This window comes from Rhinopithecus roxellana, chromosome 12, assembly GCF_007565055.1.
Source record: "Rhinopithecus roxellana isolate Shanxi Qingling chromosome 12, ASM756505v1, whole genome shotgun sequence".
NCBI classification, from domain to species: domain Eukaryota; kingdom Metazoa; phylum Chordata; class Mammalia; order Primates; family Cercopithecidae; genus Rhinopithecus; species Rhinopithecus roxellana.
The window spans coordinates 116,892,586-116,918,023 of record NC_044560.1 but is presented as its reverse complement, the minus strand read 5'-3'; the positions used below and the strand labels follow the sequence as shown (position 1 = coordinate 116,918,023).

At 44.1% G+C, this 25,438-nt stretch overlaps 1 protein-coding gene across 10 annotated transcripts; it reads right to left on the bottom strand.

Moving 5' to 3' along the window:
• Positions 1-1,422: 1,422 nt before the first annotated feature.
• Positions 1,423-25,378, bottom strand: ZNF528 (zinc finger protein 528). Of its 10 annotated transcripts, none has more exons than XM_030942056.1 (7): positions 25,159-25,378; positions 24,405-24,696; positions 21,189-21,256; positions 20,915-20,996; positions 14,080-14,206; positions 13,260-13,349; positions 1,423-4,679 (listed from the first exon to the last, which is right to left on the bottom strand). In XM_030942056.1, the coding sequence occupies exons 3-7, from the start codon at positions 21,191-21,193 to the stop codon at positions 3,061-3,063; spliced, it is 1,923 nt and encodes a 640-aa protein (XP_030797916.1). In that variant the 5' UTR covers positions 21,194-21,256; positions 24,405-24,696; positions 25,159-25,378; the 3' UTR covers positions 1,423-3,060. The 10 variants fall into 10 exon arrangements, with proteins under 10 accessions (XP_030797916.1, XP_010374824.1, XP_030797917.1 ...); XM_010376522.2 differs by having other exon boundaries at positions 13,260-13,388; positions 21,173-21,256; positions 25,159-25,376; XM_030942057.1 differs by having other exon boundaries at positions 13,260-13,388; positions 21,173-21,256; positions 24,445-24,696; positions 25,159-25,376.
• Between the last annotated feature and the right edge of the window lie 60 nt (positions 25,379-25,438).

Here is a 25,438-nt window from a genome sequence, read left to right as displayed (position 1 = left end):
ATGACATTTTTGGACCAACTGGGGAAGTCTAACCTGCTTTCCTCATAAAGCCTTATTATGTAATAAACATTCTCAGACCACTTCAGCATACAGCATCATCATTCCCAATATCCAAGTCAAACCTTAGGTGGACGTCAAACAAGTTCTAGTGGAGGCCAGGTGCATGGCTCACGCCTGTAATCCTAACACTTTGGGAAGCTGAGGTGATTTGAGCCCAAGAGTTGCAGTCCAGCTGGGAAACATTGTGAAACATCTTTAACGAAAAACAACCCAAAATTAGCTGGGTGTGCTGGTGTGCACCTGCAGTCACAGCTATTCATGAGGCTAAGGTAGGAGGATCACTTGAGCCGGGGAGGTTGAGGCTGCAGTGAACCCTAATTGCGCCACTGCACTCCAGCCTGTCCAAGAGACCTTGTCTCAAATTTTAAAAAAAATTTTTTTTCAAGGTTCTACTGGAGTGGGCAAAAGTTCAAATTACCACAAAGGTTGTGAGGGTGAATATATGAAGTTCCAAGTTAAAATACCAAACAAAGCAAAACACAATTCCCTTCTGTGTGTCCACCCTTACGAGGAAATTTATGAACATTAATAATTTCAAATTATGTCACTGAGCACAAGAACATAAAAGAGATTGTATTACACTATTTTTTTTTTTTTTTTTTTTTTTTTTTTTTGAGACGGAGTTTCGCTCTGTCACCCAGGCTGGAGTGCAGTGGCCAGATCTCAGCTCACTGCAAGCTCCGCCTCCCGGGTTTACACCATTCTCCTGCCTCAGCCTCCCGAGTAGCTGGGACTACAGGCGCCCGCCACCTCGCCCGGCTAGTTTTTTTGTATTTTTTAGTAGAGACGGGGTTTCACGGTGTTAGCCAGGATGGTCTCGATCTCCTGACCTCGTGATCCGCCCGTCTCGGCCTCCCAAAGTGCTGGGATTACAGGCTTGAGCCACCACGCCCGGCCGTATTACACTATTTTTAACCTTATCCCCAAATTTTTATCTCATATTTGTCATATTATATTTGTATTTCTGCTTCATAAAAATGAAAGTGTGTGCCACGGGTCTAATTTGGCACACAAGAAAAAGGCACATAGAAATATGATACAGCGAACATTCGCCAAGGGCGATGAACACATTTGAGGGTATAGGATGCTGGAGTTGCACTGCTACGGGATTTTCACTGTACCCACAGAAACATTCTAGGGCAGAGTACAGACACAATCATTCAAGTACTAAATATGATTACTCATATTCACACTTGCCTAAGGATATGTACCCAAAGGACATGTTGTTTCATTTTACAACCAGAAAACTTGCTGTGGATGCTCCAATCTTAAAATCCCAATGGTGCACTATTGTGTGCTACAGAGTATCCATCTTCCTGAGGTGAGATGAAATTATGATGGTAGTAAAGACATGATTCATTCACTTAGGAAAAATGAAACTTTATTACTACAAACATGAGAGCTACAGACATTCTAAATCAAACAGTTTCAACTTATAATGCCAAGAACTAAATGTGAATCCTACTCAAGAATATGCTGATCTGGCTGGGCGCGGTGGCTCATGCCTGTAATCCCAGCACTTTCAGGCTGAAGCGGATGGATCACCTGAGGTCAGGAGTTTGAGACCAGCATGGCCAACATGGTGAAACCCCATCTCTACTAAAAATACGCACCTGTAATCTCAGCTACTTGGGAGGCTGAGACAGAAGAATTGCTTGAACCAGGGAGGCAGAGGTTGCAGTGAGCCGAGATTGTGCCACTACACTCCAGCCTGGGTGACAAGGGTGAGACTCTGTGTCATATAAAAAAAGAATATGCTGATCTGGTCATTTTGATTAAACGCTCAACTGTGATATCTGTTCTTTCTTCCATTTCAAAAATGAGGCTGGGCGCAATGGCTCATGCCTGTAATCCCAGCACTTTGGGAGGCTGAGGTGCACGTATCACTTGAGGTCAGGAGTTGGAGACCTGCTTGGCCAACATGGTAAACCCTGTCTCTACAAAAAATACAAAAATGAACTGGGTGTGGTGGCACACACCTGTAGTCTCAGCTACTTAGGAGGCTAAGGCAGAAGGATTGCTTGAACCCAGGAGGTGGAGGGTGCAGTGAGCCAAGAACACACCACTACACTCCAACCTTGGCAACAGAGTGAGACTCTTATCTCAGGGGAATAAAACAAAACAAAACAAAACTATTTCTCATCAGTCTTTGCTAAACAGCAGCTACTGCTATTCAATGGAGAAAGCGTCTACCTTTTTCCTTGCATTATTTCTACTATATAATCAGACACTAGCAACCTATTACTCTCTTCCCATTAATAACCCATGCCTTAAGATCACGGCATACTCTATTTCATGGTCAGTTGGTGGAAACTGAAGCACTGTGCACTTAGGTCGGGAGAAAGTGTGTTGACTGCCACAGTATGATGATGGTTATCAGAGTTTTATGTTACTCTGCCCACTTCTCCATGCTCTCTAAATCAGATAATATTTAATCTGAAAAGGCAATGTCCTTCTTCATCAGGAAACTGGAAATAATCCTCAGCTAATGAAGTCAGCCCTGTCATCCTACTGATTCTTTCCCAGGGACCACAGTGAATGGCCTGTATCGAAGGCACGTGAAGAGATTTTAAAGTCATAAAGTAGCCTTTTCTACAGACCCCCAATAATTGAATTTTTTGTAGCCTGAATAAAACTGGTCATTTACATACCGTTGCACCTTTGATATACATCATGTCATGAGAATCATACGTTGACTTAGCATTATTCTGCAGAATGCAATATCATAGATTAATATCAGAGAACTAGAGATTGAGTTACTTCTTGTGTAAATCCTATCTGTGTTCTACAGTAATGGTCCTTGAATAATGACCCGAGTACACACAATCCATCTGTGTGGTTTCACCCTCCACAGTGATGTGGTGATGTCTAGTGATTTGGCAGGCCTTGATAAAGCCTGTGTCACACAAATTTATGATTTCCAGTTAGTATGGACTCTCTGATGTTGATTAATGCTAGAATTCATGATGATGGTTTGCCATACACAGTTTGTAGGGACTCTCATGAATGAATTCTCTGATGCTGTGCAAGGTCAGAATTGTGACTAAAGACCTTAATGCACAGGGTGCATTTGTAAGGCTTCTCTCCAATATGAATTCTATGGTGATTGGTGAGGGAAGACTTGTGAGTGAAGATCTTGCCACATTCTTTACACTCATGAGATTTCTTCTCAGTATGGATTGCAAGATGGGCAGTAAGGCCTGAACACCCTCGAAATGCTTTGCCACATTTATTACATCTGTAAGGCCTCTCTCCAGTATGAATTATTTGATGTCTTGTAAGGTATGACGCTTGATTAAAGACCTTGCCACATTCATTACATTTGTAAGGCTTCTCTCCTGTATGAATTTTCTGATGGCATACAAGGTTTGAACTACGACTGAAGACCTTGCCACATTTGTTACATTTGTAAGGCTTCTCTCCAGTATGAATTCTACGATGACTGGTTAGAGAAGACTTGTACCTGAAGACTTTGCCACATTCTTTACATTCGTAAGGTTTCTCTCCACTATGGATTAGAAAATGGGCAGTAAGGTCTGAAAACTCTCTAAATGCTTTGCCACATTTATTACATTTGTAAGGTTTCTCATCAGTATGAATTTTTCGATGTCGTATAAGGTCTGATTTCTGATTAAAGATCTTGCCACACTGATTGCATCCATAAGGTCTCTCTCTAGTATGAATTCTCTGATGAGAGGTCAGTAAACACTTGCGCCCAAAGACCTTGTCACATTCTTTACATTTGTAAGGTTTCCTTCCAGTGTGAATTAACTGATGGGTTATGAGGCTGGAACGCACTGAAAACGCTTTGCCACATTCTTTACATTTGTAAGGTTTCTCACCAGTATGAACTGTTTGATGTTCTGCTAGATATGAATGGCGGCTAAAGACCTTGCCACATTTATTACAACTGTAAGGTTTCTCTCCAGTATGAATTTTTTGATGTCGTACAAGGTGTGCAATTTGATTGAAGACCTTGTCACATTCATGACATTTGTAAGGCTTCTCTCCTGTATGAATTCTTTGATGTTGTGCAAGCTTTGAACTGCTTCGAAAGACCTTGTCACATTCATGACATTTGTAAGGTTTCTCTCCAGTATGAATTCTTTGATGTTGTGAAAGGTTTGAATTGCTACTAAAGAGCTTGCCACATTCATGACATTTGTAAGGCTTCTCTCCAGTATGCATTCTTCGATGTATCACAAGCTTTGAACTACAACTAAAGACCTTGCCACATTCATTGCACTGGTAAGGATTATCTGCATTCTGGATTACTTGATGGTTAGAAAGGCTTGCAGATGCTCTAAAGACTTGGCCAAGCTCATTACATTTATAAGCTTTTTCCCTAATGTGTGCTTTCTGTTCTTGTGGAAGTAATGGAGCATCATCAAAAATATTTCTATGTTTATTTAAAAGGTGGGATTTGACACCGGAAGAAATTTTTTCAAGCAGTGAAACTGAGGAGTTGTCATTGATGAGTTTTTCAATATGCTTAGACCCAGAAATTTTCCTTTCAGCTTGAAATAGCTGCAGATCATTCAGATGTAACTGAGAAGTGAATCCAAGTTGACTTTTACAAGGCTTGTTTCGTGCATTACTTCCCAATTTAGAGCTCCTCTCTAAAACAGAAAGAAAAGAATGGAACTTCAACCCACGATAATGGCATCTTTAGTGTCTGACAGAGGGTCCAGATTCTGCCTCACCTGACTCAGACATTGGTAGGAGTTTCAGCATATTGTGTATATCATGCTGGCAGTGCAGAAAACAGAAGGAACTGAGGTGATGCATTGGAGCAGTGGGGAATCTGCAGGAGTCAAGAGAATTATGGGTAAATCTGAAAGAGATTATGAGCAGAGAAATACAACAGAAACTGAAAGCTTCTGGGAAGAAGCAGGGATGAGCCTCTTAGGGAAAATCAGAAATCCAAGAGCAGCTGCATAGACATTAATAATGGTACTTCCACAAACCAGAAATAATAATGGTACTTTCATATCCCCAGAAAAGGACTGAGTGTTCCTACAAGTAGGAAGCTAAAGGCCCAAGAGATGTGACCAACTCAGCATTCCACTGGAGAATATATGATCAAACAGCAAACTGTTTATCATGAATAAACAGTGGGCAAACTCACGACTGTACCTGCCACCAGATTTGCTGAAGGCAATCACTCCCTGGTGCCGTGCTCATTGAAATTATCTACTGGGACATCTAGAGCCTATTGTTTGAAGAATGCAGTATTGCAAGCCTGCTGCAAATTAAGCCGCTGACCAACAATCACCACCCCCCTTTCCCTATCTCCTTTACCCAATAAAATGCAAAGGGCTCTAAAGCTCAGGGCCCTTGTTTAATAGAAGCAAGGGGCCCCCGACCCCTTCTTCCAAATATACTCCTTTGTCTTTTATTCCCACATTTGCCCCCGTTGTTCAGCCCCCCAAGATCTGTGCAGGTGGCAACTGATGAACCAGAACACGGACTCTAAGGATGTCTACAAGTGGCCTCTGAACACAGGACTTTGAGGACACAAAGAAGGTTCTGCTGGAGCAGAGGAACTGAAATTGACAAGGTGAACGCGGAACCCTGGATGAGTATGCTGGCAGCAGATATAAGGTCAATGCCCTAAAGAGGTACTAAGAGCGATACAAGGTCACTGCTCTAAGGTACTGGGAACGGTAAGTTTTCTGAATCAGGGTAACATGGGGCAGAATTTGTCTGCTGAAGAAAAACACTATGTGCAGTTGTTTAAAGTTCTATTGAGACAGTCTGGAGCTCAGGTTAATTCACAGACATTAAGCTTCTGTAGGAGATTACGCATAACCCATGGTTTCCACAGGCAGGCGCTCTTGATGTGGAAAACTAGGACAGAGCAGGATTAAAAAAGGCTCATCATAAAGGTCTTAAAGTTGATTCTTCTGTCTTCTCCACGTGGAGTCTAGTTTGTACTGTTCTGCCATTATCTCATTATTCTGCTGGGCAGCAGGTTGAGTCTAAAAATCTGAAAGAATCTGTTGTCCCACCCACAGATCCAATTGAAAATAAAAAACAGGAGAGGGAAGATAAAAATTGTTTTCTACCGCCCCCTCCAGTTGCAGGAACAACTGTACCACTTCCTTCGGGAGCAGAAATAGAGACCCCAGTACAAAGGATTTTACACTCTGCTGCCACAGCTGGAGAGTCCTTAGGACCTTGCACTTGTCATATTTCCATAAGGCCTGATCCAATCTGCACCAGTTTATTCATGAAAATACCCTGCTAGAGTTTAGTTGTTGAAGGAATTAAAAAGGACTGTAGTTAATAATGGAGTACAGAACTCACTCACTTTAGGATTGCTAGAATCCGTAGTCGGTGCTATGTGCCTTCTACTTTGTGATGTAAAATATTTGGCTCAAACTTGTCTGCTAGTGCATATCTGACATGGAATTTAAACTAGCAAGAACTGCACAGACCAAGCTAGACAGAATCTTGTCAAGGAGACATTACAGAGGATATGCTATTGGGTAACGACCCTTATTCAGACCTGGAACATCAAATGGCACTCCCAGATCCTGCTTATCAGCAGTGTTCACAGGCTGCTAAATGTGTATGGGTCACAATTCCACAAGAGGGAGTCCCAGTACAATCCTTTTTGCATATCATGCAAGGGTTGTAGGAGCCCTATGCGCAATTTCTTACAAGATTACAAGAGGCAGTGAAGCATCAAATTCCTCACACTGCTGCTGCCGAAATGTTAACCTTAACTTTAGCTTTTGAGAAGGCAAACATGGATTGTAAATGTGCAATGGCACCTGTAAAGTATTAAAAAAAGTGGGAAATTTTCTCAGAGCTTGTCAGGATGTAGGAACTGAGCTTCATCGCTCTTCAATGTTAGCTGAAGCATGGCTAATTTAGTACTTGACAAATCTAAAAGCAGCAAAGGATCAAATTCTAGAGTGGAAAAATGTTATACCTGCAGAAAAACCAGACATTGAAAAAAGGAATGCCACCAGATTTCAGGACAGAAAGGACCTTACAATGCAGTGCCCCCCTCCAGTGGAAAAAAATGGCAGGACTCTGTCCTCACTGTAAGAAAGGAAATCACTGGGCATTAATTGGTGCCACTCAAGATTTCATCAGAATGGCACCCCGCCCCCCCCAGGTTGGGAAACAAGAAGGGGGCCTGGACCCAGGCACGTCAAACAATGAGGTCATTCTCAGTTCAGACCACAACCCCATTTCAGGGGTGGGTTCCAGGAGAAACATTGATTCCCTCACCCCAGAAACACCAGGAAGTACAGGATTAGATCTCCCAGTCAGAGAAATAACAGTAGTTGGTGGAGACAAACCTATCAAAATTCCCACTGGTATTTGGGGACATTTACCAAGAGGATACATGGGACTAATTTTAGGCAAAAGCCACCTTAACTTGCAAGGCATCACTGTAGTCCCAGGACTGACTGACTCCGATTATGAAGGAGAAATTCAAGTAGTTTTAATGTTATAAGATCTTTGGGTTTTTGAACCGGGAGAATATACTGCTCAGCTATTGCTTAGTCCCTGCAAATTACACCTGTCTTCACAAAACGAGAAACGAGGAAATAAAGGCTTTGGGAGCACAATTACTTGGGAAATCTATCCCAACCCATAGCCTTTAACAGACCCACCTGCGTTACAAATTAAAGGAAAGAAATTGTATGGGTGAATGGACACAGGAGCTGTGGTGTCAGTAATATCCCGTACAGACTGGTGCCCAGCATGGTCTCTGAGACTAACCTCACATCCCTAGTGGGAGTAGGAGCAGCTAAAAGTGTTCAACAGAGTGCTGAGATTTTACCTTGTCTTGGTCCGGATGGACAAGCACGTACTTTCCAGCCTTATGTTGCAAATACAGCCATCAATTTACAGGGTCAAGACTTACAGCATGGGATATGAGACTTACAAATGAAAACTTTGGTAACCCAGGATTTAAAATGTTGAAGGACATGGGATATCAGAGCAGAAAAGGCTTAGGGAGATTCCTACAAGGAAACTCTAATCCATTATCAGTAACTGGAAAAACAGAAAAGGGCTAGGACGTCAGGATTTCTGACAGGGGTCATTGATATTTCTCCTCCGCCCACTGCCTTACCATTAGAATGGCTTAGTGACAAACCTGTGTAGGTGGATCGATGGCCCCTAACACAGGAGACGCTAGATTGACTTCAACTGTTGGTAAAAGAACAATTGAACGCAGGACATATACAGCAGTCAGTCCCTGGAATTCACCAGTATTTGTTATTCCAAAAAAGTCTGGAAGATGGTGATTGCTGCATGATTTGAGAGCTATTAATGCACAAATTAAACCTATGGGTGCATTCCAGCAGGGTTTACCTTCCCCGGCAGCCACAGACTGGCCTCCTGTAGTAACAGATTTCAAGGATTGTTTCTTTACCATTACATGAGAAGGGTAAGCCTCAATTTGCCTTCTCTGTGCCTTCTGTTAATCATAGAGAACCTGTTTCTTGCTATCAGTGGAAAGTTTTACTTCAAGGCTTGCTTAACAGTCCTACATTATGTCAGCATTTTGTGGGAAGAGCATTAGAGGAGCTTCAAAATATGTTTCCCACTGCGTATATCATTCATTTTATGGATGATATTCTTTTGGCCGCTCCTACAGATCAAATTTTACATCAACTATTCAGAGATGTAATGCAAGCTCTTGTTAAATGGAATCCCAAAATTGTTCCAGAGAAAGTGCAAATAACTTCCCCATACCATTATGAAGGAAATATTGTTACAGAGAGGAGTGTACGGCCTCAGAAAACAGTTCTTGGTAAAGACACATTATAGACTTTAAATGATTTTCAACAATTACTAGGAGATATTAATTGGCTATACCCGATGCTAGGTATTGCCACCTATCAACTTACACATCTTTACCAAACCCTACAAGGAGATTCTTCCTTAAATTCCCCGTGGCAGTTAAGAGGCTGAAGAATAATTATGGCTTGTAGAGCAACTGCTTCAGCAGAGACATGCCTCCTGGCTACAGCTACAGAAACCTTTGCTTTTGTTTATTCTCCCTACCCCCTATTTCCAATAGAACTTTTAGGTAGGCCAATGCTTAGATAAATCTGTAACAGTAATACATAAACACAAAGGGGAAGACATAGGGAGCCAATGGCCCGAGAGATGTGACCAACTCAGCATTCCATTGGAGGTTTTATGACCAAACAGCAAACTGTTTATCATGAATGCAGGATGTGGGCAAACTCATGACTGCGCCTGCCACCAGAAGGTTTGCTGAAAGCAATCATTCCCTGGTGCTGTGCTCATTATCTACCGGGACATCTTGAGCCTATTGTTTAAAAGAATGCAGTCTTGCAAGCCTGCTGTAAATCAAGCCACTGACTGACAACCACCACCCCCTTCTCCCTCTATCCTTTACCCAATAAATTGTGAAGGGCTCTAAAGCTCAGGGCCCTTCTTTACTGGAAGCAAGGAGCCCCCAGACCTTTTCTTCCGAATATACAATATACTCTATTGTCTTTGTCTTTTATTCCCACGTTTGCTCCCTTTGTTCAGTCCCCCAAGGTCCACGCAGGTGGCACCCACATCCTTTACAACAGGCTGATTTGTAAAGGTCTCACCCTGTACAATTCTTAGACAAAAGAACTGGAACAGTCAGTGCAGTGGCTCATGCCTGTAATCCCAGCACTTTGGGAAACCCAAGGCAGGCTGGACAACTTGAGGTCAGTAGTTAGAGACCTGGCTGGGCATGGTGGCTGATGTCTATAATCCCAGCACTTTTGGAGGCTGAGGTGAGTGGCTCACCTGAGGTCAGGAGTTCAAGACCAGCCTGACCAATAAGGTGAAACCCTGTCTCTACTAAAAATACAAAAATTAGCCAGGCGTGGTGGTGTGTGCCCAGAGTCTCAGCTACTCAGGAGGCTGAGACAAGAGAATTACTTGAATCTGGGAGGTGGAGGTTGAAGTGAGCCAAGATCACACCACTGCACTCCAGCCTGGGCAACAAAGACTCTGTGTCAAACAAGGAAAAAAAAAAAAAAAAAAGAACTGGAAGAAGTGGTTGTTTTAGCAAACCTAAAACAAAAATTACAAGGCCTACATAAGGATATGGAAATATGGCTAAAATTATAATTTAAAAAAAATTTTTCCACAAACCCGACCTAGAAGAAGGCAGCCCTCTGATTACTTGACAAACACTGAAAGCAACTTTTTTTTTTTTTTTTTTTTTTTGAGATGGAGTCTCACTCTGTCACCCAGGGTGGAGTGCAATGGCACGATCCTGGCTCACTGCAAGTTCCACTGCCTCCCAGGTTCAAGCCATTCTCCTGCCTCAGCCTCCCCAGAAGCTGGGACTACAGGCACCCGCCACCATACCCAGCTAATTTTTTTTTTTTTTTTTTGTATTTTTAGTAGAGACAGGGTTTCATCATGTTCGCCAGGATGGTCTTGATCTCCTGACCTCGTGATCCGCCCGCCTCGGCCTCCCAAAGTGCTGGGATTACAGGCTTGAGCCACCGTGCCCAGCCGAAAGCAACTGTCTTAAGATGCTTAACGAGCTAAAACATAAATGAGATAGACAACTAAATGAAATCAGGAAAACGATGCATGAAAAAGAGACTATCATGGCAGGTGCCTGTAATCCCAGCTACCTGTGAGGCTGATGCAGGAGAATCGCTTAAACCCAGGAGGGGGAGGTTGCAGTGAGCCAATATCATGCCATTGCAACTCCAGCCTGGGCAACAAGAGTGAAACACCATCTCAAAAAAAAGAGAAACCTGACCATTCTAACTAAAATTAACCCAAATACATTCACACAGAGACATACTATAAAGTAATTATCAAAAGTCAAAAAAAGACAAAGACAAAATCTTGACAGTAGCAACAAAAAAGAGACTTGTCAGACAATAGGAAACTGTCAGATTATATGTATTATTTAGCAGACATCTTCAGGCTAGAAGGCAGTGAGGTGACATACTGACAGTGCTTAAAGAAAAACAGGCAAAACAGCAATGAAGAATATTATACTTAGCAAATCTCATCTGCAAAAATAAAGGCGAATTTTAGACTTTCCTAAAGAAAGCCTGAGGAAGTTAATTAGTATTCTAGACCTGTCCAAGAAGAAATGCTGAAACGAGGATTCAAGATGAAATGAAAGCACTCCGGATAGTATCTCTAACCCAAACGAAAATATAAAGGTCATCATAGGCAGGGCGTGGTGGCTCATGCCTATAATCCCAGCAATTTGGGAGGCCGAGGTGGGTGGATCACCTGAGGTCAGGAGCTCGAGACGAGCCTGGCCAACATGGTGAAACCCCGTTTCTCCTAAAAATACAAAAACTAGCTGGGCATGGTGTCTGTAATCACAGCTACTCGGGCGGCTGTGGCAGGAGAATCACTTGAACCCAGGAGGCAGAGGTTGCAGTGAGCCAAGATCCCGCCATTGCATGCCAGCCCGGGCAACAGAGAGAAACTCCATCCCCTAAAAATAAAAATAAAAAGCTCATCATAAAATGTCAACAAATGATCAAATACAGAAACATGTATTGTTGCACTTTTCATTTGTAACTTGACTTTTAATTCTTTCCTACAATTTAAAAGACACAATCAGGCCAGGTACAGTGGCTCATGCCTGTAATTCCAGCACTTTGGGAGGCCAAGGCAGGTGGATCACTTGAGGTCAGGAATTGGAGAGCAGCCTGTCAAACATGGAAAAAACCTGTCTCTACTAAAAATACAAAAATTAGCTGGGGATGGGGATGGGTGCCTGTAATCCCAGCTACTCAGGAGGCTGAGGCAGGAGAATCACTTGGACCAGGGAGGCAGAGGCTGTAATGAGCCGAGATCAGCCTGGGAGATAGAAGGAGACTCCATCTCAAAAAAAAAAAAAAAAGAAACCACTCTCATTTAAACAGCATTAAAAATATATGTTAATGGGAACATAAAATATATGGGATTAATTTCTGCCAGTAATAACAGAAAGCGAGAACACAGTTGTTAAGCAGAGCTTTGGGTACCTAATCAAAGATAAGCTGTTAACATTTAAAATAGAATGTTTTGGGCTGGGTGAAGTGGCTCACACCTGTAATCCCAAGCACTTTAGGAGGCTAAAGGAGGATAATCACATGAGGCCAGGAGTTCGAGACCAGCCTGCCCAACATGGAAAAATCCCATCTCTACTCAAAGTACAAAAATTAGCCAGGCATGGTGGTGCATGTGTAATCCCAGCTACTCCGGAGGTGGAGGCATGTAATGTTGAAATTAACAAAAGAAAAAAAATGTATTTTTTTTTTTTTTTTGAGACAGGATCTCGCTCCATCACCCAAGCCAGGGTGCAATGGCGTAATCTTGGCTCACTGCAACCTCCACCTCCTGGATTCAAGCGATTCTCCTGCCTGAGCCTCTTGAGTAGCTGGGATTACAGGCACCTGCCACCACACCCAGTTGATTTTTGTTATTTTAGCAGAGGCAGCGTTTCACCATATTTGCCAGACTGGTCTTGAACTCCTAGCCTCAAGTGATCGGCCTGCCTCGGCTTCCCAAAGTGCTAGGATTACAGGCATGAGACACCGTGCCCAGACAAAAGAAGATCCACAAATATGTGTCAATTAAACAACACACTTTGCTGGTTACGGTGGCTCACACCTATAATCCTAATACTTTCGGAAGCTGAGGCAGGCAGACTGCTTGAGCCCAGGAGTTCCAAGACCAGCCTGGGTAACATGGTGAAACCCCATCTCCACAGAAAATACAAAAAATGAGCCAGGCATGGTGGCGTACACCTGTAGTCCCAGCTATTCAGGAGGCTGAGGTGGGAGAATCACTTAAGCCCAGGAAGTCCAGGATGCAGCAAGCCGTAATCATGCCACTGCACTCTGGCCTGGGCAACCCAAAAGGGATCCTGTCTCCAAGAAGAAATAGGAAAATAAAGAAAAATATCTGTTCAGAACTCACAAGATTTCAACTTTTGTTTTCCCACAGAATTCTCCCATTTGCAGAGAGTTTCCCAAACACTATGTAATAGGGTGGCTTTGTAGGGCACAGTGGCTCATGGCTGTAATACCGACACTTCGGAAGAGCAAGTCAGGGGGATCCTTTAAGTCCAGGAATTCAAGGCTGCAGAGAGCTATGATTGCCACTGCACTCTAGCCTGGATGACAGAGTGAGACCCTGTCTCAAAAAATAAAAATATGGGGCCTCCACTCTGCCCCCCGAGCTCTCACCTGTGTTCACACCTTTGATGCATTCCCTGCCATCTGGATTGTTTGCTATTTTCTCTTCACTCTGCAGAATCCAGGGATCTTTCTTTTGCTCTAACATGGAGATAACACTCAGGTCAGGCAGACAGATTCCTATTTATAAAAGAAAGAATAAATGTGTGCTGTGGCATCTCCCAAGTCCAAGCTTTACACTTAGGGAGGAGAGAGGATATTACTAATAAATCAAAAATAGTATCTAGGCCGGGCGCGGCGGCTCACGCCTGTCATCCCAGCACTGGGAGGCCGAGGCGGGCGGATCACGAGGTCAGGAGTTCGAGACCATCCTGGCTAACCCGGTGAAACCCCGTCTCTACTAAAAATACAAAAAAACTAGCCGGGCGAGGTGGCGGGCGCCTGTAGTCCCAGCTACTCCGGAGGTGAGGCAGGAGAATGGCGGGAACCCGGGAGGCGGAGCTTGCAGTGAGCTGAGATCCGGCCACTGCACTCCAGCCCGGGCGACAGAGCAAGACTCCGTCTCAAAAAAAAAAAAAGTATTTCACAAATTCATCTACTGAAAACAGGGAATTGGATATTTTTAAAGTGTGTCATAAGGTTTCATGCATACTTCAGCCCTGGTGCCACCAATGATGAATCGTGAAGGGAGGAGAACACCTGAAAAAAGGGGACATTTCAAGTCCGGAAAGTGTAATAGAGCTTTTCAATTCTGAGTCAACAAGGTTTCAATCTCAGTCAAGCAATGCAGGAGCTTCCAAGACACACACACGACACGAATGCAGAGATCCACCAGGGCAGATCCCGGCTTCTGAAGGGACATTATCCTCACCCAGGGAGACCAGGTTCCTGTAGTTCTCCAACATCACGTCCCTGTATAAAGTCCTCTGTACAGGGTCCAGGCATTTCCACTCCTCCTGAGAGAATTCTACAGCCACGTCCGTGAATTTCAAGGGTCCCTAAAAGAAAACCCACATTTCAGCAACAGGGTATGCAGGCAGTACTCACCGTCACACAGAACGGGAAGACAGTTGTTAAGGATTGACTCCACTGATGTGAGCACTGTGAAAAATCCATATTAAGGTATGCTTGAGCCAGTTCTGTGTAATTGTTGTTTTATTATACTTCTCCACAAGAAATTAAGGCATTCTTCACATCAGTGTAGATGTCTCATTTTTGAACAATACAAACAAAAATTTAATCCAGGGTGATCTCTATAGAAGTGTTAGGTGTTTTTACACACCAAGTGATATCCAGTATCTACCCAAGATGCAATTCAAGTGGTGTCTTCAGAGATCACGATGTCTACAGTGGCTTTGTATTTTTTCTCAGACAGGGTGTCACTCTGTCACCCAGACTGGAGTGCAGCGGCACAATCTTGACTCACTCTCACAATCTCACTCACAGTGGCAACCTCTGCCTCCCAAACCCAAGTGATCCTCCAACCTCAGCCTCTGGAGTAGCCGGGACTACAGGCTCATGACACCATGCCTGGCTTATTTTTGTATTTTTTATAAATATGGTGTCTCACCATGTTGCCCAGGCTGGTCTTGAGCTCCTAAGCTCAAGCCATCCTCCCACCTTGGCCTCCCAAAGTCCTGAGATTACAGGCATGAGCCACCGCACCCAACCTACAACCTACTGTAGTTTTGGGTTTGTTTGTTTGTTTGAGACGGTGTTTTGCTCTTTTTGCCCAGGCTGGAGTGCAATGGTGTGATCTCGGCTCACTGCAACCTCCACCTCCCAGGTTCAAGTGATTCCCCTGCCTCAGCCTCCCACGTAGCTGGGATTACAAGTGCCTGCCACCACGACCGGCTAATTTTTTGTATTTTTAGTAGAGATGGGGTTTCACCATATTGGCCAGGATGGTCTCAATCTCTTGACCGCCTGATCTGTCCGCCTTGGCCTCCCAAAGTGCTGGGATTACAGACGTCAGCCACCGTGCCCGGCCCCAACCTACTGTAGTTTTTAAGAATGGACAAAATCTTCGCCAGGTGCAGTGGCTCATGCCTGTAATCCCAGCACTTTGGGAGGCCAAGGCAGGTGGATCACCTGAGGTCAAGAGTTGGAGACCAGCCTGGCCAACATGGTAAAACCCCGTCTCTACTAAAAATAGAAAAAACTTAGCCAGGTGTGGTGGTGAGATCCTGTAATCCCAGCTACTCAGGAGGCTGAGACAGGAGAATCTCTTGAACCAGGGAGACGGAGTCTGCAGTGAGCTGAGATCATGCCACTGCACTCCAGCCTGGGCAACAGACAAGAGTAACACTCTGACTCAAAAAAACAAATAAATAAAAAATGGTCAAAATCTGAAAGCTGTGATAACAATAGCAATGGCTGAATGGAAGGAACACTTCCCATGCGACAGGCACTATTCTAAATGCTTTACATGAACTGGAGGATCACGAGGCAGGCGGATCACAAGGTCAAGAGATTGAGAGCATCCTGGCCAACATGGTGAAACTCAGTCTCTGCTAAAAATACAAAAATTAGCTGGGGGTGGTAGCACACACCTGTAATCCCAGCTACTTGGGAGGCTGAGGCAGGAGAACTGCATGAACCTGGGAGGCGGAGGTTGCAGTGAGCCAAGATCTCGCCGCTGCACTCCAGAATGGGTGACAGAGCGAGACTCCATCTAAAAAAACAAACAAACGAAATAAGAAAGAATGGTCTGTTCCTATGTTACTGAAGAGACAAACTCTTTCACATATATTCTAGGAAACTCCCTCCAGGAGTCAGGACTAAAAATGAAAATGGCAGTGTAAGCACCGGATGCCAGGTGTCTGGACGTTAGAATCAAACCTAAAGAATCAAACAGTTAAGTAACGGCATCAAAAGAAAATTGACATTTACCTAATTCAGTAAACTTAAAATAAGTTCAAGGATTAAAAACACCAAACCGCCTAAAAGGTCATTATCTCTGCATATATATAAAATATTATATGTCCCCATAATACATTCTTATTCTTATAGCTATCAGCTCATTAGCATGATAGTATAGAAAAATTTGAGGCCGGGCGCGGTGGCTCAAGCCTGTAATCCCAGCACTTTGGGAGGCCGAGACGGGCGGATCACAAGGTCAGGAGATCGAGACCATCCTGGCGAACACAGTGAAACCCCGTCTCTACTAAAAATACAAAAAATTAGCCGGGCGAGGTGGCGGGCGCCTGTAGTCCCAGCTACTTGGGAGGCTGAGGCAGGAGAATGGCGTGAACCCAGGAGGCGGAGCTTGCAGTGAGCGGAGATCGCGCCACTGCGCTCCAGCCTGGGCGACAGAGCAAGACTCCGCCTCAAAAAAAAAAAAAAAAAAAAAAAAAAAAAAAAAAAAAAAAAGAAAAATTTGAACCTGGTAAATACTTAAGATATAATCTGAACTCATTAAAAAATATAAAATTTATATAAAATGACGACACGCCATTCATAAAATTCATAGGCTTGCTCATCTGTGCACTCATCCACACACATCACATGTACACACTTATACACACTAACACTCATATACGTTAGTACACATATACACTTACACACATCAGCTGAAATAAGAGTTGTCTCTTTGACCTATTTTTTTTTTTTTATTTGAGATGGAGTCTTGCCCTGTTGCCCAGGCTGGAGTGCAGCGGCGTGATCTTGGCTCACCACCACAAAGTCCGCCTCCTAAGTTCAAGCGATTCTCCTACCTCAGCTGCCCAAGTAGATGGGACTACAGGCACGCGCCACCACGCCTGACTAATTTTTGTACTTTTAGTACAGATGGGGTTTCACTATGTCGGCACTAATTTTTGTACTTTTAGTACAGACGGGGTTTCACTATGTCGGCCATGCTAGTTTCAAACTCCTGACCTTTTGATCCGCCCACCTCGGCCTCCCAAGTGCTGGGATTACAGGTGTGAGCCACTGCACCCAGCCTCAGTGACCTATATTTTACATGGTATTTTTCATCAATAGTTTGGTTTGCAATTTTTAGACATAGGGTCTCAATACAGTGTCCAAACTGGATGGCAGTGGCTATTCATAGTGCACCATAACCTTGAACTCCTGGCGTCAAAGGATCCTCCTCGTCAGCCTCCCAAGTGGGAAACTAAAGACCTGCACCACTGTGCCTACCTGTAAGTACTATTTTTCCTAATGTGTATTTCAGCATGTTTGTAACAATAAAAATGTATAAATTTTATACATTTACACATCAATAAGCACTTTGGAAGGCAGAGGCAGGCAGATCACATGAAGTCAGGAATTCGAGACCAACCTGGCCAACACGGTGAAACCCTGTCTCTCCTACAAATACAAAAATTAGCCGAATGTGGTGGCACACACCTGTAATCCCAGCTACTTCATAGGCTGAGGCACGGGAATTACTTAAGCCTAGGAGGTGGAGGTGAAGTGAGTCGAGATTGTGACACTGCACTTGAGTCTGGGTGACAGAGAGACTCTGTCTCAAAAAAAAAAAAAAAATCAAGCCAAAACCAAACTGGAAAACAAAACAAGAAAAACGCCTCATGATATTAAGCAAGAACATCTCATGAAAGATCTTAATTAGCAGTAAACATGGAATAGATTTCCTCTACTTTAAGAGATGGAAAAGGGGGCTGGTCTATGCTGCAGCCAATCCTCACTGCACGGGATGCCTGAGCAGAGACAAGAAGCAGAGGGACAAGGTAGAAAGAAAAGTGACAGAAAAGAGCTGGATCTGTTAATACTAACGAATGACATGACTGTAATCAAGAAAAAGAATGCAGTCTTAGCATATGAACCAAGAACGATACATTGAAAACAAGTTTCCTTCCTTAGCAGCACTATTTATACAATGACATACACACAAAGAAACATCCTACATCTCCCTTAGTAAATCTACAAGGCATCTAACTAAAAGACACTCCAGACATGTGTAAGAAATCTACAAGTATACTCAAAGAGTCCTATCAGTAAGATACACGAATAGGAAGCCACAGACCATTTTGTCTCCATGGAGACACAAATTCAACAATAGATAGGCCAACTGCCTTTGTGAGAAATCAAGAAGCCACTCAGGAAGTTCTTGCACCCAGAGAAGCACCAGCACCAAGTGACCCTGCTGGGAGCCCCGTGGGAAAAACGTGTGACACTCATTTGCTGGAGCCCCTGCCTGGCATGACGTGGCATCATGCAGAGGAAACCACAAACTCCTGATTTCTCTCTCCCTTTTTTTGGGACGGGGGAGGGCAGTGATGCAACTTCAGCTTATTGCAGCCTCTGCCTCAGCCTCCCGAGTACCTGGGATTACAGGCACCTGCCACCACACCTGGCTTATGTTTGTATTTTTTTTTTTTTTTTTACCAGTAGAGACAGGGTTTCACTATGTTGGCCAGGCTGGTCTTGAACTCTTGGGCTCAGGTGATCCACCTGCCTTGCCATCTCAAAGTGCTGGGATTATAGGTGTGAGCCACCACACCCGACTAATTTTTTTTTTTTTTTGAGACAGAGTTTCGCTTTCTCACCCAGGCTGGAGTGCAGTGGCGTGATCTTGGCTCACTGCAACCTCCACCTCCCAGGTTCAAGCAATTCTTCTGCCTCAGCCTCCCTAGTACCTGGAATTACAGGTGCCTGCCACCTCATCTGGCTAATTTTTGTATTTTTTTTAGTAGAGATGAGGTTTCGCCATCTTGGCCAGGCTGATCTTGGAACTCCTGACCTCATGTTCCACCCGCCTCAGCGTCCCAAAGTGCTGGGATTACAGGCGTGAGCCACCACGCCTGGCCTTACTAATTTTTTGTATTTTTGGTAGAGACGGGTTTTTACCACGTTGGCCAGCTTGGTCTCGAACTTCTGAGAGAGGTGACTGATTTCTAATTCAGAGAACGTTCACACGAGGATGTAAAGGGCAAGCAATCCATCTTCCTAACATGAAAACACACAAATTTTCACAACTTTCAGAATAAAATATCACAACAAAACAACCACTGAGGACTTAAAATCATGTATCACAATGCTATGTAAATACATTTGTCTAGGACTTGAGAGGACTCTTGACACAGAGCTGCCAACAGTGGCTCCCCAATGAGATACGAGAGAGAGTGGAAGGCTGGACAGGGGATGGGATGCTTTGTATTTGCTGTGCTAATAAGCTGCATGTTTGTTTGGACTTTTCCTATTAAAAAATACACATAATTTCATTGCTTAAAATAAAAAATTCTTCATAATAATTGGTGGTACAAGAATATGATTTCCTCCTCTCTAGAGAGAAAGAAATTCTAGGCCGGGCACAGTGGCTCACACCTGTAATCCCAGCGCTTCGGGAGGCCAAGGCAGGAAGATGGCTTGATCCCACGAGTACAAGACCAGCCTGGGCAACACAGTGAGATTCCATTTCCTTTTTTTTTTTTTTAAAAAAAAAAAAAAAAAAAAGGTAAGAAAAGGAAGGGGAGGAAAGGGGAAGGGAGTGGAGGAAGGGGAAGGGAGGGGAGGAAAGGGGAAGGGAGGGGAGGAAAGGGGAAGGGAGGGGAGGAAGGGGAAGGGAGAGGAAGGGAGAGGAAGGGAGGGAAGAGGAGGGGAGGGGAAGTTCTACTGCAATCTCTAAGCAAAATTATAACCTTTTTCGACTAGCACAGCAGCTGTACAAGACTTCCTGCAGGAGCACCAGTCTCTGTGGAAGGGATGTGCTAAGAATGACAACAGAATGTCCTCCCTGAACCAAGTCAGAGACAGAGACAAAAAACAGGAAAAGGTGACAGATTTGTAAATGCTTTTGAATCTCTTGCTGTTAAGACATTAAACTTGATTTCATATTTTAAAATAGAACAGTTTATAAAGGGAATAAAACACTCTCTATCACTGATGTCTTTATCTAAACATTCCATTACTTTGCCAATCATTAAGATAATCTGAGTAAGTTACTCACTTGTTTAGCTTCCACTGTAATCCAAAATCAGGCAGAAAATATTTCCCTTTTGTGAACTCTTTTTCCAGAATTTACCAAATGCTCACGCACATTAATATGTAACTTGTGGCTGAGTGAGGTAGCTCATGCCTGTAAACCCAGCACTTTGGGAAGCCAAGGTGACCAAATCACTTGAGGCTGGCATTCAAGATCAACCTGACCAACATGGCGAAACCCCATCTCTACTAGAAACACAAAAATTAGACTGGAGTGGTGTGCACAACTGTAATCCCAGCTATGCGAGAGGCTGAGGTGGAAGAAACCTTTGAACCTGGGAGGTGGAGGTTGCAAGGAGCAGGGATCATGCCACTGCATTCCAGTCTGGGCAACAAAGCAAGACTCTGTCTCAAAAAAAAAAAAAAAAAAGAAAAACGAAAGAAAGGAACTTGGGACTTTGACGTGCAGCTTCTCTAATTCTAGTCCACATAACACTGACAGAGCATCCAGATGTGATCCCTGAACAATCCCTGCTGCCCAGCAGCACTGACACCACGGGACCCTCACCCCGTCTCCATCCATGTCTGGTGTGAGCCCTTCCCAGGCCCATGCCCACTGCCGCCTCTTCCCAAGTTCATGTCACTGGGTCACAGTGAACTGAAATCTCAAGCGGAAATGAAGGGACTGGAAGAAGCCATGGGTAAGTGCATGCAAACGTGTCAGGCAGGATGCTTCAGAGTCAAAGATTAGCAACTCCAAGGCCTGGCATTTCCGGAAGAAAGAGAGACAGAACAATCCACTGAGAATATTATCTTACCTGAATAAGGGCCATTCCTGACTCCTTCTCTTTCATTTTCCGAGTTGCTTCCTTGCATAATATGTCTCTTTGGAAGTGAATCCTGAATGCCAAAATACACTGTTTAGGGCTTAGAATCAACACACATCCTTCCTGTGTCATAGCCACACAAAAAGGGAAGACCTCACCCTAAGGTAATCCTCAAACTGTGACTTTCTACATAGGCCTGATTTAGCCTAACTCAGCAAACAGATGTTAACAATTTTGGAATTCACCCACCATGTGGTTAAGGTACCTCATCTGTTGAGTGGATTCCCTCTGAGATTTTTCCACTTTATTCTCCCTTTCTTAAAATTTGTGAACCTAAAAAAAAAATAAAAAAATAAAAATAAAAATAATTATTAATGTGGCAATAAACTGTGTGATTCCTAAAATCATACTTCGATCAAGCACTTATTTTAAAAATACAAAACGCTCTTGGAAAAGGAAAGGGGGCTGTGTAGCTGCAGTAGAGGGAGCGGGAAGAACAGAGGCAGGAGATAAGGTCAGAGAGGTCCTGGGGAAGCAGATCACGCAGGGCTGAGCTCTTCAAATATTTTCTTCCACATATCAAAAAAAATTTTGAAACAATCTATTTCCTCACTCATTTTAAGTAAACATGTCATTTATTCTTTACCTTAGAAATTAAAACACAAGTAGTATCTCATATATTTTAAGCACATTTTGACAGGTTTAGTTAACCCCCAGAAAGTACAAGGCATCTGTCATCTGAGCTACGCAGGACTGTAGGGAGAACACCTTTGGGGGAGTTCAGGAAGTCTCTTTTGGACACGTAGAGGTGGAGATGCCTGTGGATGTCCCAGCAGAGATGTTGAGAACACCACTGGACATAGGATTTTGGAATTCAGGGGAGAGGGGTGGGTGGTGAGGCAAAATGGAGATATGTTGGTGGTTTTTAAAGCCATAGATGAGATCAAAAGGAAAAGCAGAGGGTGTGGGCAGACAGAACAGGTTTAACGACTAAATTGGGTGACATTTCCATATTCAGAGAAGACACTTCAGGAGACACCAGCAGAGGAAACTGATAAGATACTAAAGTAATCAGAAAAATTTTAAACAGATTTTTAAAAATATGAGCAATGTCTTCAAAGCTGAGAAAAAATAGAGTGATCAGCTGTGAAACATGCTGCTGACAGAAAAAGACAGATGAGGACAGAAAATTCAAAGTCGGATTTAAGCAGGGTACAGGGGCTCATGCCTCTAATCCCAGCACGCTGGGACTTGTTTGTAGGATGGCTAGAAGTCACAAGTTCAAGACCAGCCTGGGCAATGTAGTGAGACTCTGTCTCTAAAAAATTTTTTTTTAATCAGCCAGGTAGAGGGACAGGCCCATAGTCCTTCTACTATAGAGGCTGAGATGGAAGGATTGCTGGAGCCCAGGGATTTGAGGTTATGGTGAACTACTACTGTGCCACTGCATGCCAGCTTGGGTGACAGAGCAAGACTTTGTCTCTAAAAATTAAATGAAAAAATAACTAGATTTAGAAACAGAGAAGTCACTGGTGACTCAGATTAAAAAAAGGAGCAGAGGAATGGCTGATGTCAAACCCTGATTGGATGGGGTCAAGCAAGAAGTGGAGGAAAGAGTTAGACATAGCTTAAACAAGATTTTGGTATGTTGTGCTCTTACATGGAGCACAGAAAAGGCATACTTACTGCAAGTAAAAATGTAGCTAATACTTTGTTTTTTCTTTTGAGGATGAAATAGTGGGAAAAATAAAGGTGTGTGTGTGTGTGCGTGCGTGTGTGTGTTTTTTAATGGGCAACAGCTCCATCTCGGTACAATGACCAAAATAATTCCCTTGAAGTAAAAATTGATGACACTGTGGAGGAGGGTGCCATGGTATCAGGAGAGTGTGAATGAGGCTGGCCTGTGGCATACAGTCTCAGCATCAGCAGCAGCCAGGAGCAGGGACAGACAATTCCTAGTCACTACTGAGTAAGAACACAGTCCTAGAGACAGGTGGGTGGGCCTATTGGAAAATTCTTGCCCTGTTAGAGACAGGAAAAAAACACAGTTTTTACTACTCTCACACCCAAGAGAATACCTCACCTCTAGTGATCAAATTGTGTGTGTGATTGTTCCTACACTGACCAGTTAAACTGAGTAAAATTACAGAACACCCAGGTGCTGTCTGATGATGAATTGCTTGTTGGTGACAAGTAATTCCCATATGATTTTGGTGAGCAGAGATGAGGCATTCTGGGTTGCGTGCTCTTTACTGTATTCACTGTGAGCACAAAAACCACTTTAGTTTTTCCTATCTTATACACTCGCTCACGCCCTAGTCCATCCAAAGAAAAGAGAGTGAACCACACCTGAATGAGCCAAGTCACCGCCCCCTAGCAGAATACAGATTACAAGTGGAAGCTAACCTCTGATGCCAGGAATTATAAAATGCACATGCCTTAGAAATAGTGTTCCAATTCTCATCTTCATCTGTGGGTTTTTTTTTTTTTTTTTTTTTTTTTTTTTTTTTTTTTTTGAGATGGAGTCTTGCTCTGTCACCTAACCTGGAGTGCAGTGATGCAATCTCAGCTCACTGCAACCTCTGCCTCCCAGAATTAAGCAATTCTCCTGCCTCAGCCTCCTGAGTAGCTGGGATTACAGGCCCAGGTCACCAGGCCCAGCTAATTTTTGTATTTTTACTAGAGACGGGGTTTCACCATGTTGGCCAGGCTGGTCTCACTTAACTCCTGACCTCAAGTGATCTGCCCACCTCAGCCTGCCAAAGTACTGGTATTACACGTGTGAGCCACAGCCCCTAGCCTCATGTGTTTTAAACAAATTTTATATTATAGAGAAATTAATATGTCACAATTCAATCATAATTTCCAATCAACTCACCACTCATCTGTAACCAGGGTCCCCCTCTTTCCCCACTACTGTTTCCCTCCCTCATTCTGTACATCTCTCTCATTCTCATCCTTTTTCCCTAGCTGTTTTTTTCTCTTTATTTTCCCCTAGGATTGTGTTCATCTTGAGTCCCTCCTCTTCTCTTTGTCCCATTCTTCTTTCTATTCCTTCTCTCCCACCTGTTCTGATCCATTTCTACAACTTGTTTCACCTCTTGATTCCTTTCTGCCCAATTTTTCATTGTCCCTAATCTCCATATATTTCTACCTCTTTCCTCCCACATTTCGGCTCCCCTTGGGCTCACCCTGTTAAATTCGATCTTCGATGTTACACAACCCTGTCCCCACTCTCTGGCACCCTCAGATCCCAGGCCTCCCCCTGCTGTGGTTCTCCCTCTGTTCTCCTTGTGACCAGCTGCCCGCTCTGGCTGTCCCAGCACCACGCTGCTCTATCTGACCTGACTCCAAATCCCTCCTCCTCTCCCCCACTCTCCGTCTGAGAAGCCTTCCCTATCTTGTTGAACTTCATCTTTTTACAGACCCAGGTTTGTCTATATTTTTAGTTACTTTTCTCCCCCTGCTATTTTCTCGGCACCTTCTTTCACCGTGTCTCCGCGAACCTCTCACGTGATCACCTTCTACTTTGCTGTCTTTTAATGGTTCTCTCATTCTTCATTTCTCTTTCAAAATTTCCTGTTTCCCCCGACTCGTTCCCATCTTTTGTTCTCCACACATTCACGGGGAGGGGATTGGAATAAGATGCCCATCTCCGGAAGAGCTCATTTTCGGTGGGCTGGAAGCTGGCTCGAGAGAACACTGGATGTCAGGAGACTGAAGTCACTCCCCACACTCGAGATCAGGAGAACCAGTGGCTGGGAAAGGGAGGCCTGGGAAACAGAGGGTCCAGATTAAGGAGGAAAAAGGCAGGAGTGGGTCAGAAGAGGGGTGGAGTCTGCAGAAACCAGGTCCGGGCAGAGGACACGGCCTCTGGTGCCCCGTTGGGGCGCTGAGCTCCAGCGGCCAAGAAGGGCGAGGGTGGAGGAAGGGACAGTGAGGATTTTACATGGTGCGGGGCGTGTGTAGGGGTTACTAAAGGACTTGAAGCAGGAAAAGCCCACGATAGGAGGTGTCTACGTGGGCATCTGACAAAAAGACCGGGCACAGGACCAGCCTCCAAGCGATTTTAACACGCAGAAAGCGACTCCCAGACTCTCAAAGGACGTCTGAATTTACTAGGGATGGGGGAAGCAGTGCCGCGATTTCAAGGTCTGCACGCCCCTAAGATTCCGGGTGTAGAAGCGCAGAAGAACGAGATAGCCTAGACTTAATATAGACAAAAGGAAACTCACGCGCTGCTGCGAAACAGTTCCTCCATGCGATCGGCTTCCGGGTCTACCGGAAACTGCGCTCTAGGCGTTCACCCACAACGGTCCGCTTCCGGGTTTGCGGGAAATTGCGCGCGCATCCTAGAAGCCGGACTGGCTGAGACCACCGCGGACCCGGACAAGGCCGGCCTGGGCGGGGCCTGCGCTTCTGTTCGCCTGACTGGCCGCGCCTGTTTTCAGGGTTTTGGAGGCAAGATCCGCTTAGCGATCTGAAAACGGATCTTGTCCGCTTAGCGATCTGAAA

Excerpts from the sequence above, each read along its gene's own strand:
- ZNF528 (XM_010376519.2), bottom strand. Across the intron at positions 14,207-20,914 it reads CAGGAATGGCCCTTATTCAG|GGACCCTTGAAATTCACGGA; the intron begins GTAAGATAATAT and ends GTTTTCTTTTAG. Across the intron at positions 4,680-13,259 it reads CATCAAAGGTGTGAACACAG|AGAGGAGCTCTAAATTGGGA; the intron begins GTGAGAGCTCGG and ends TTTCTGTTTTAG.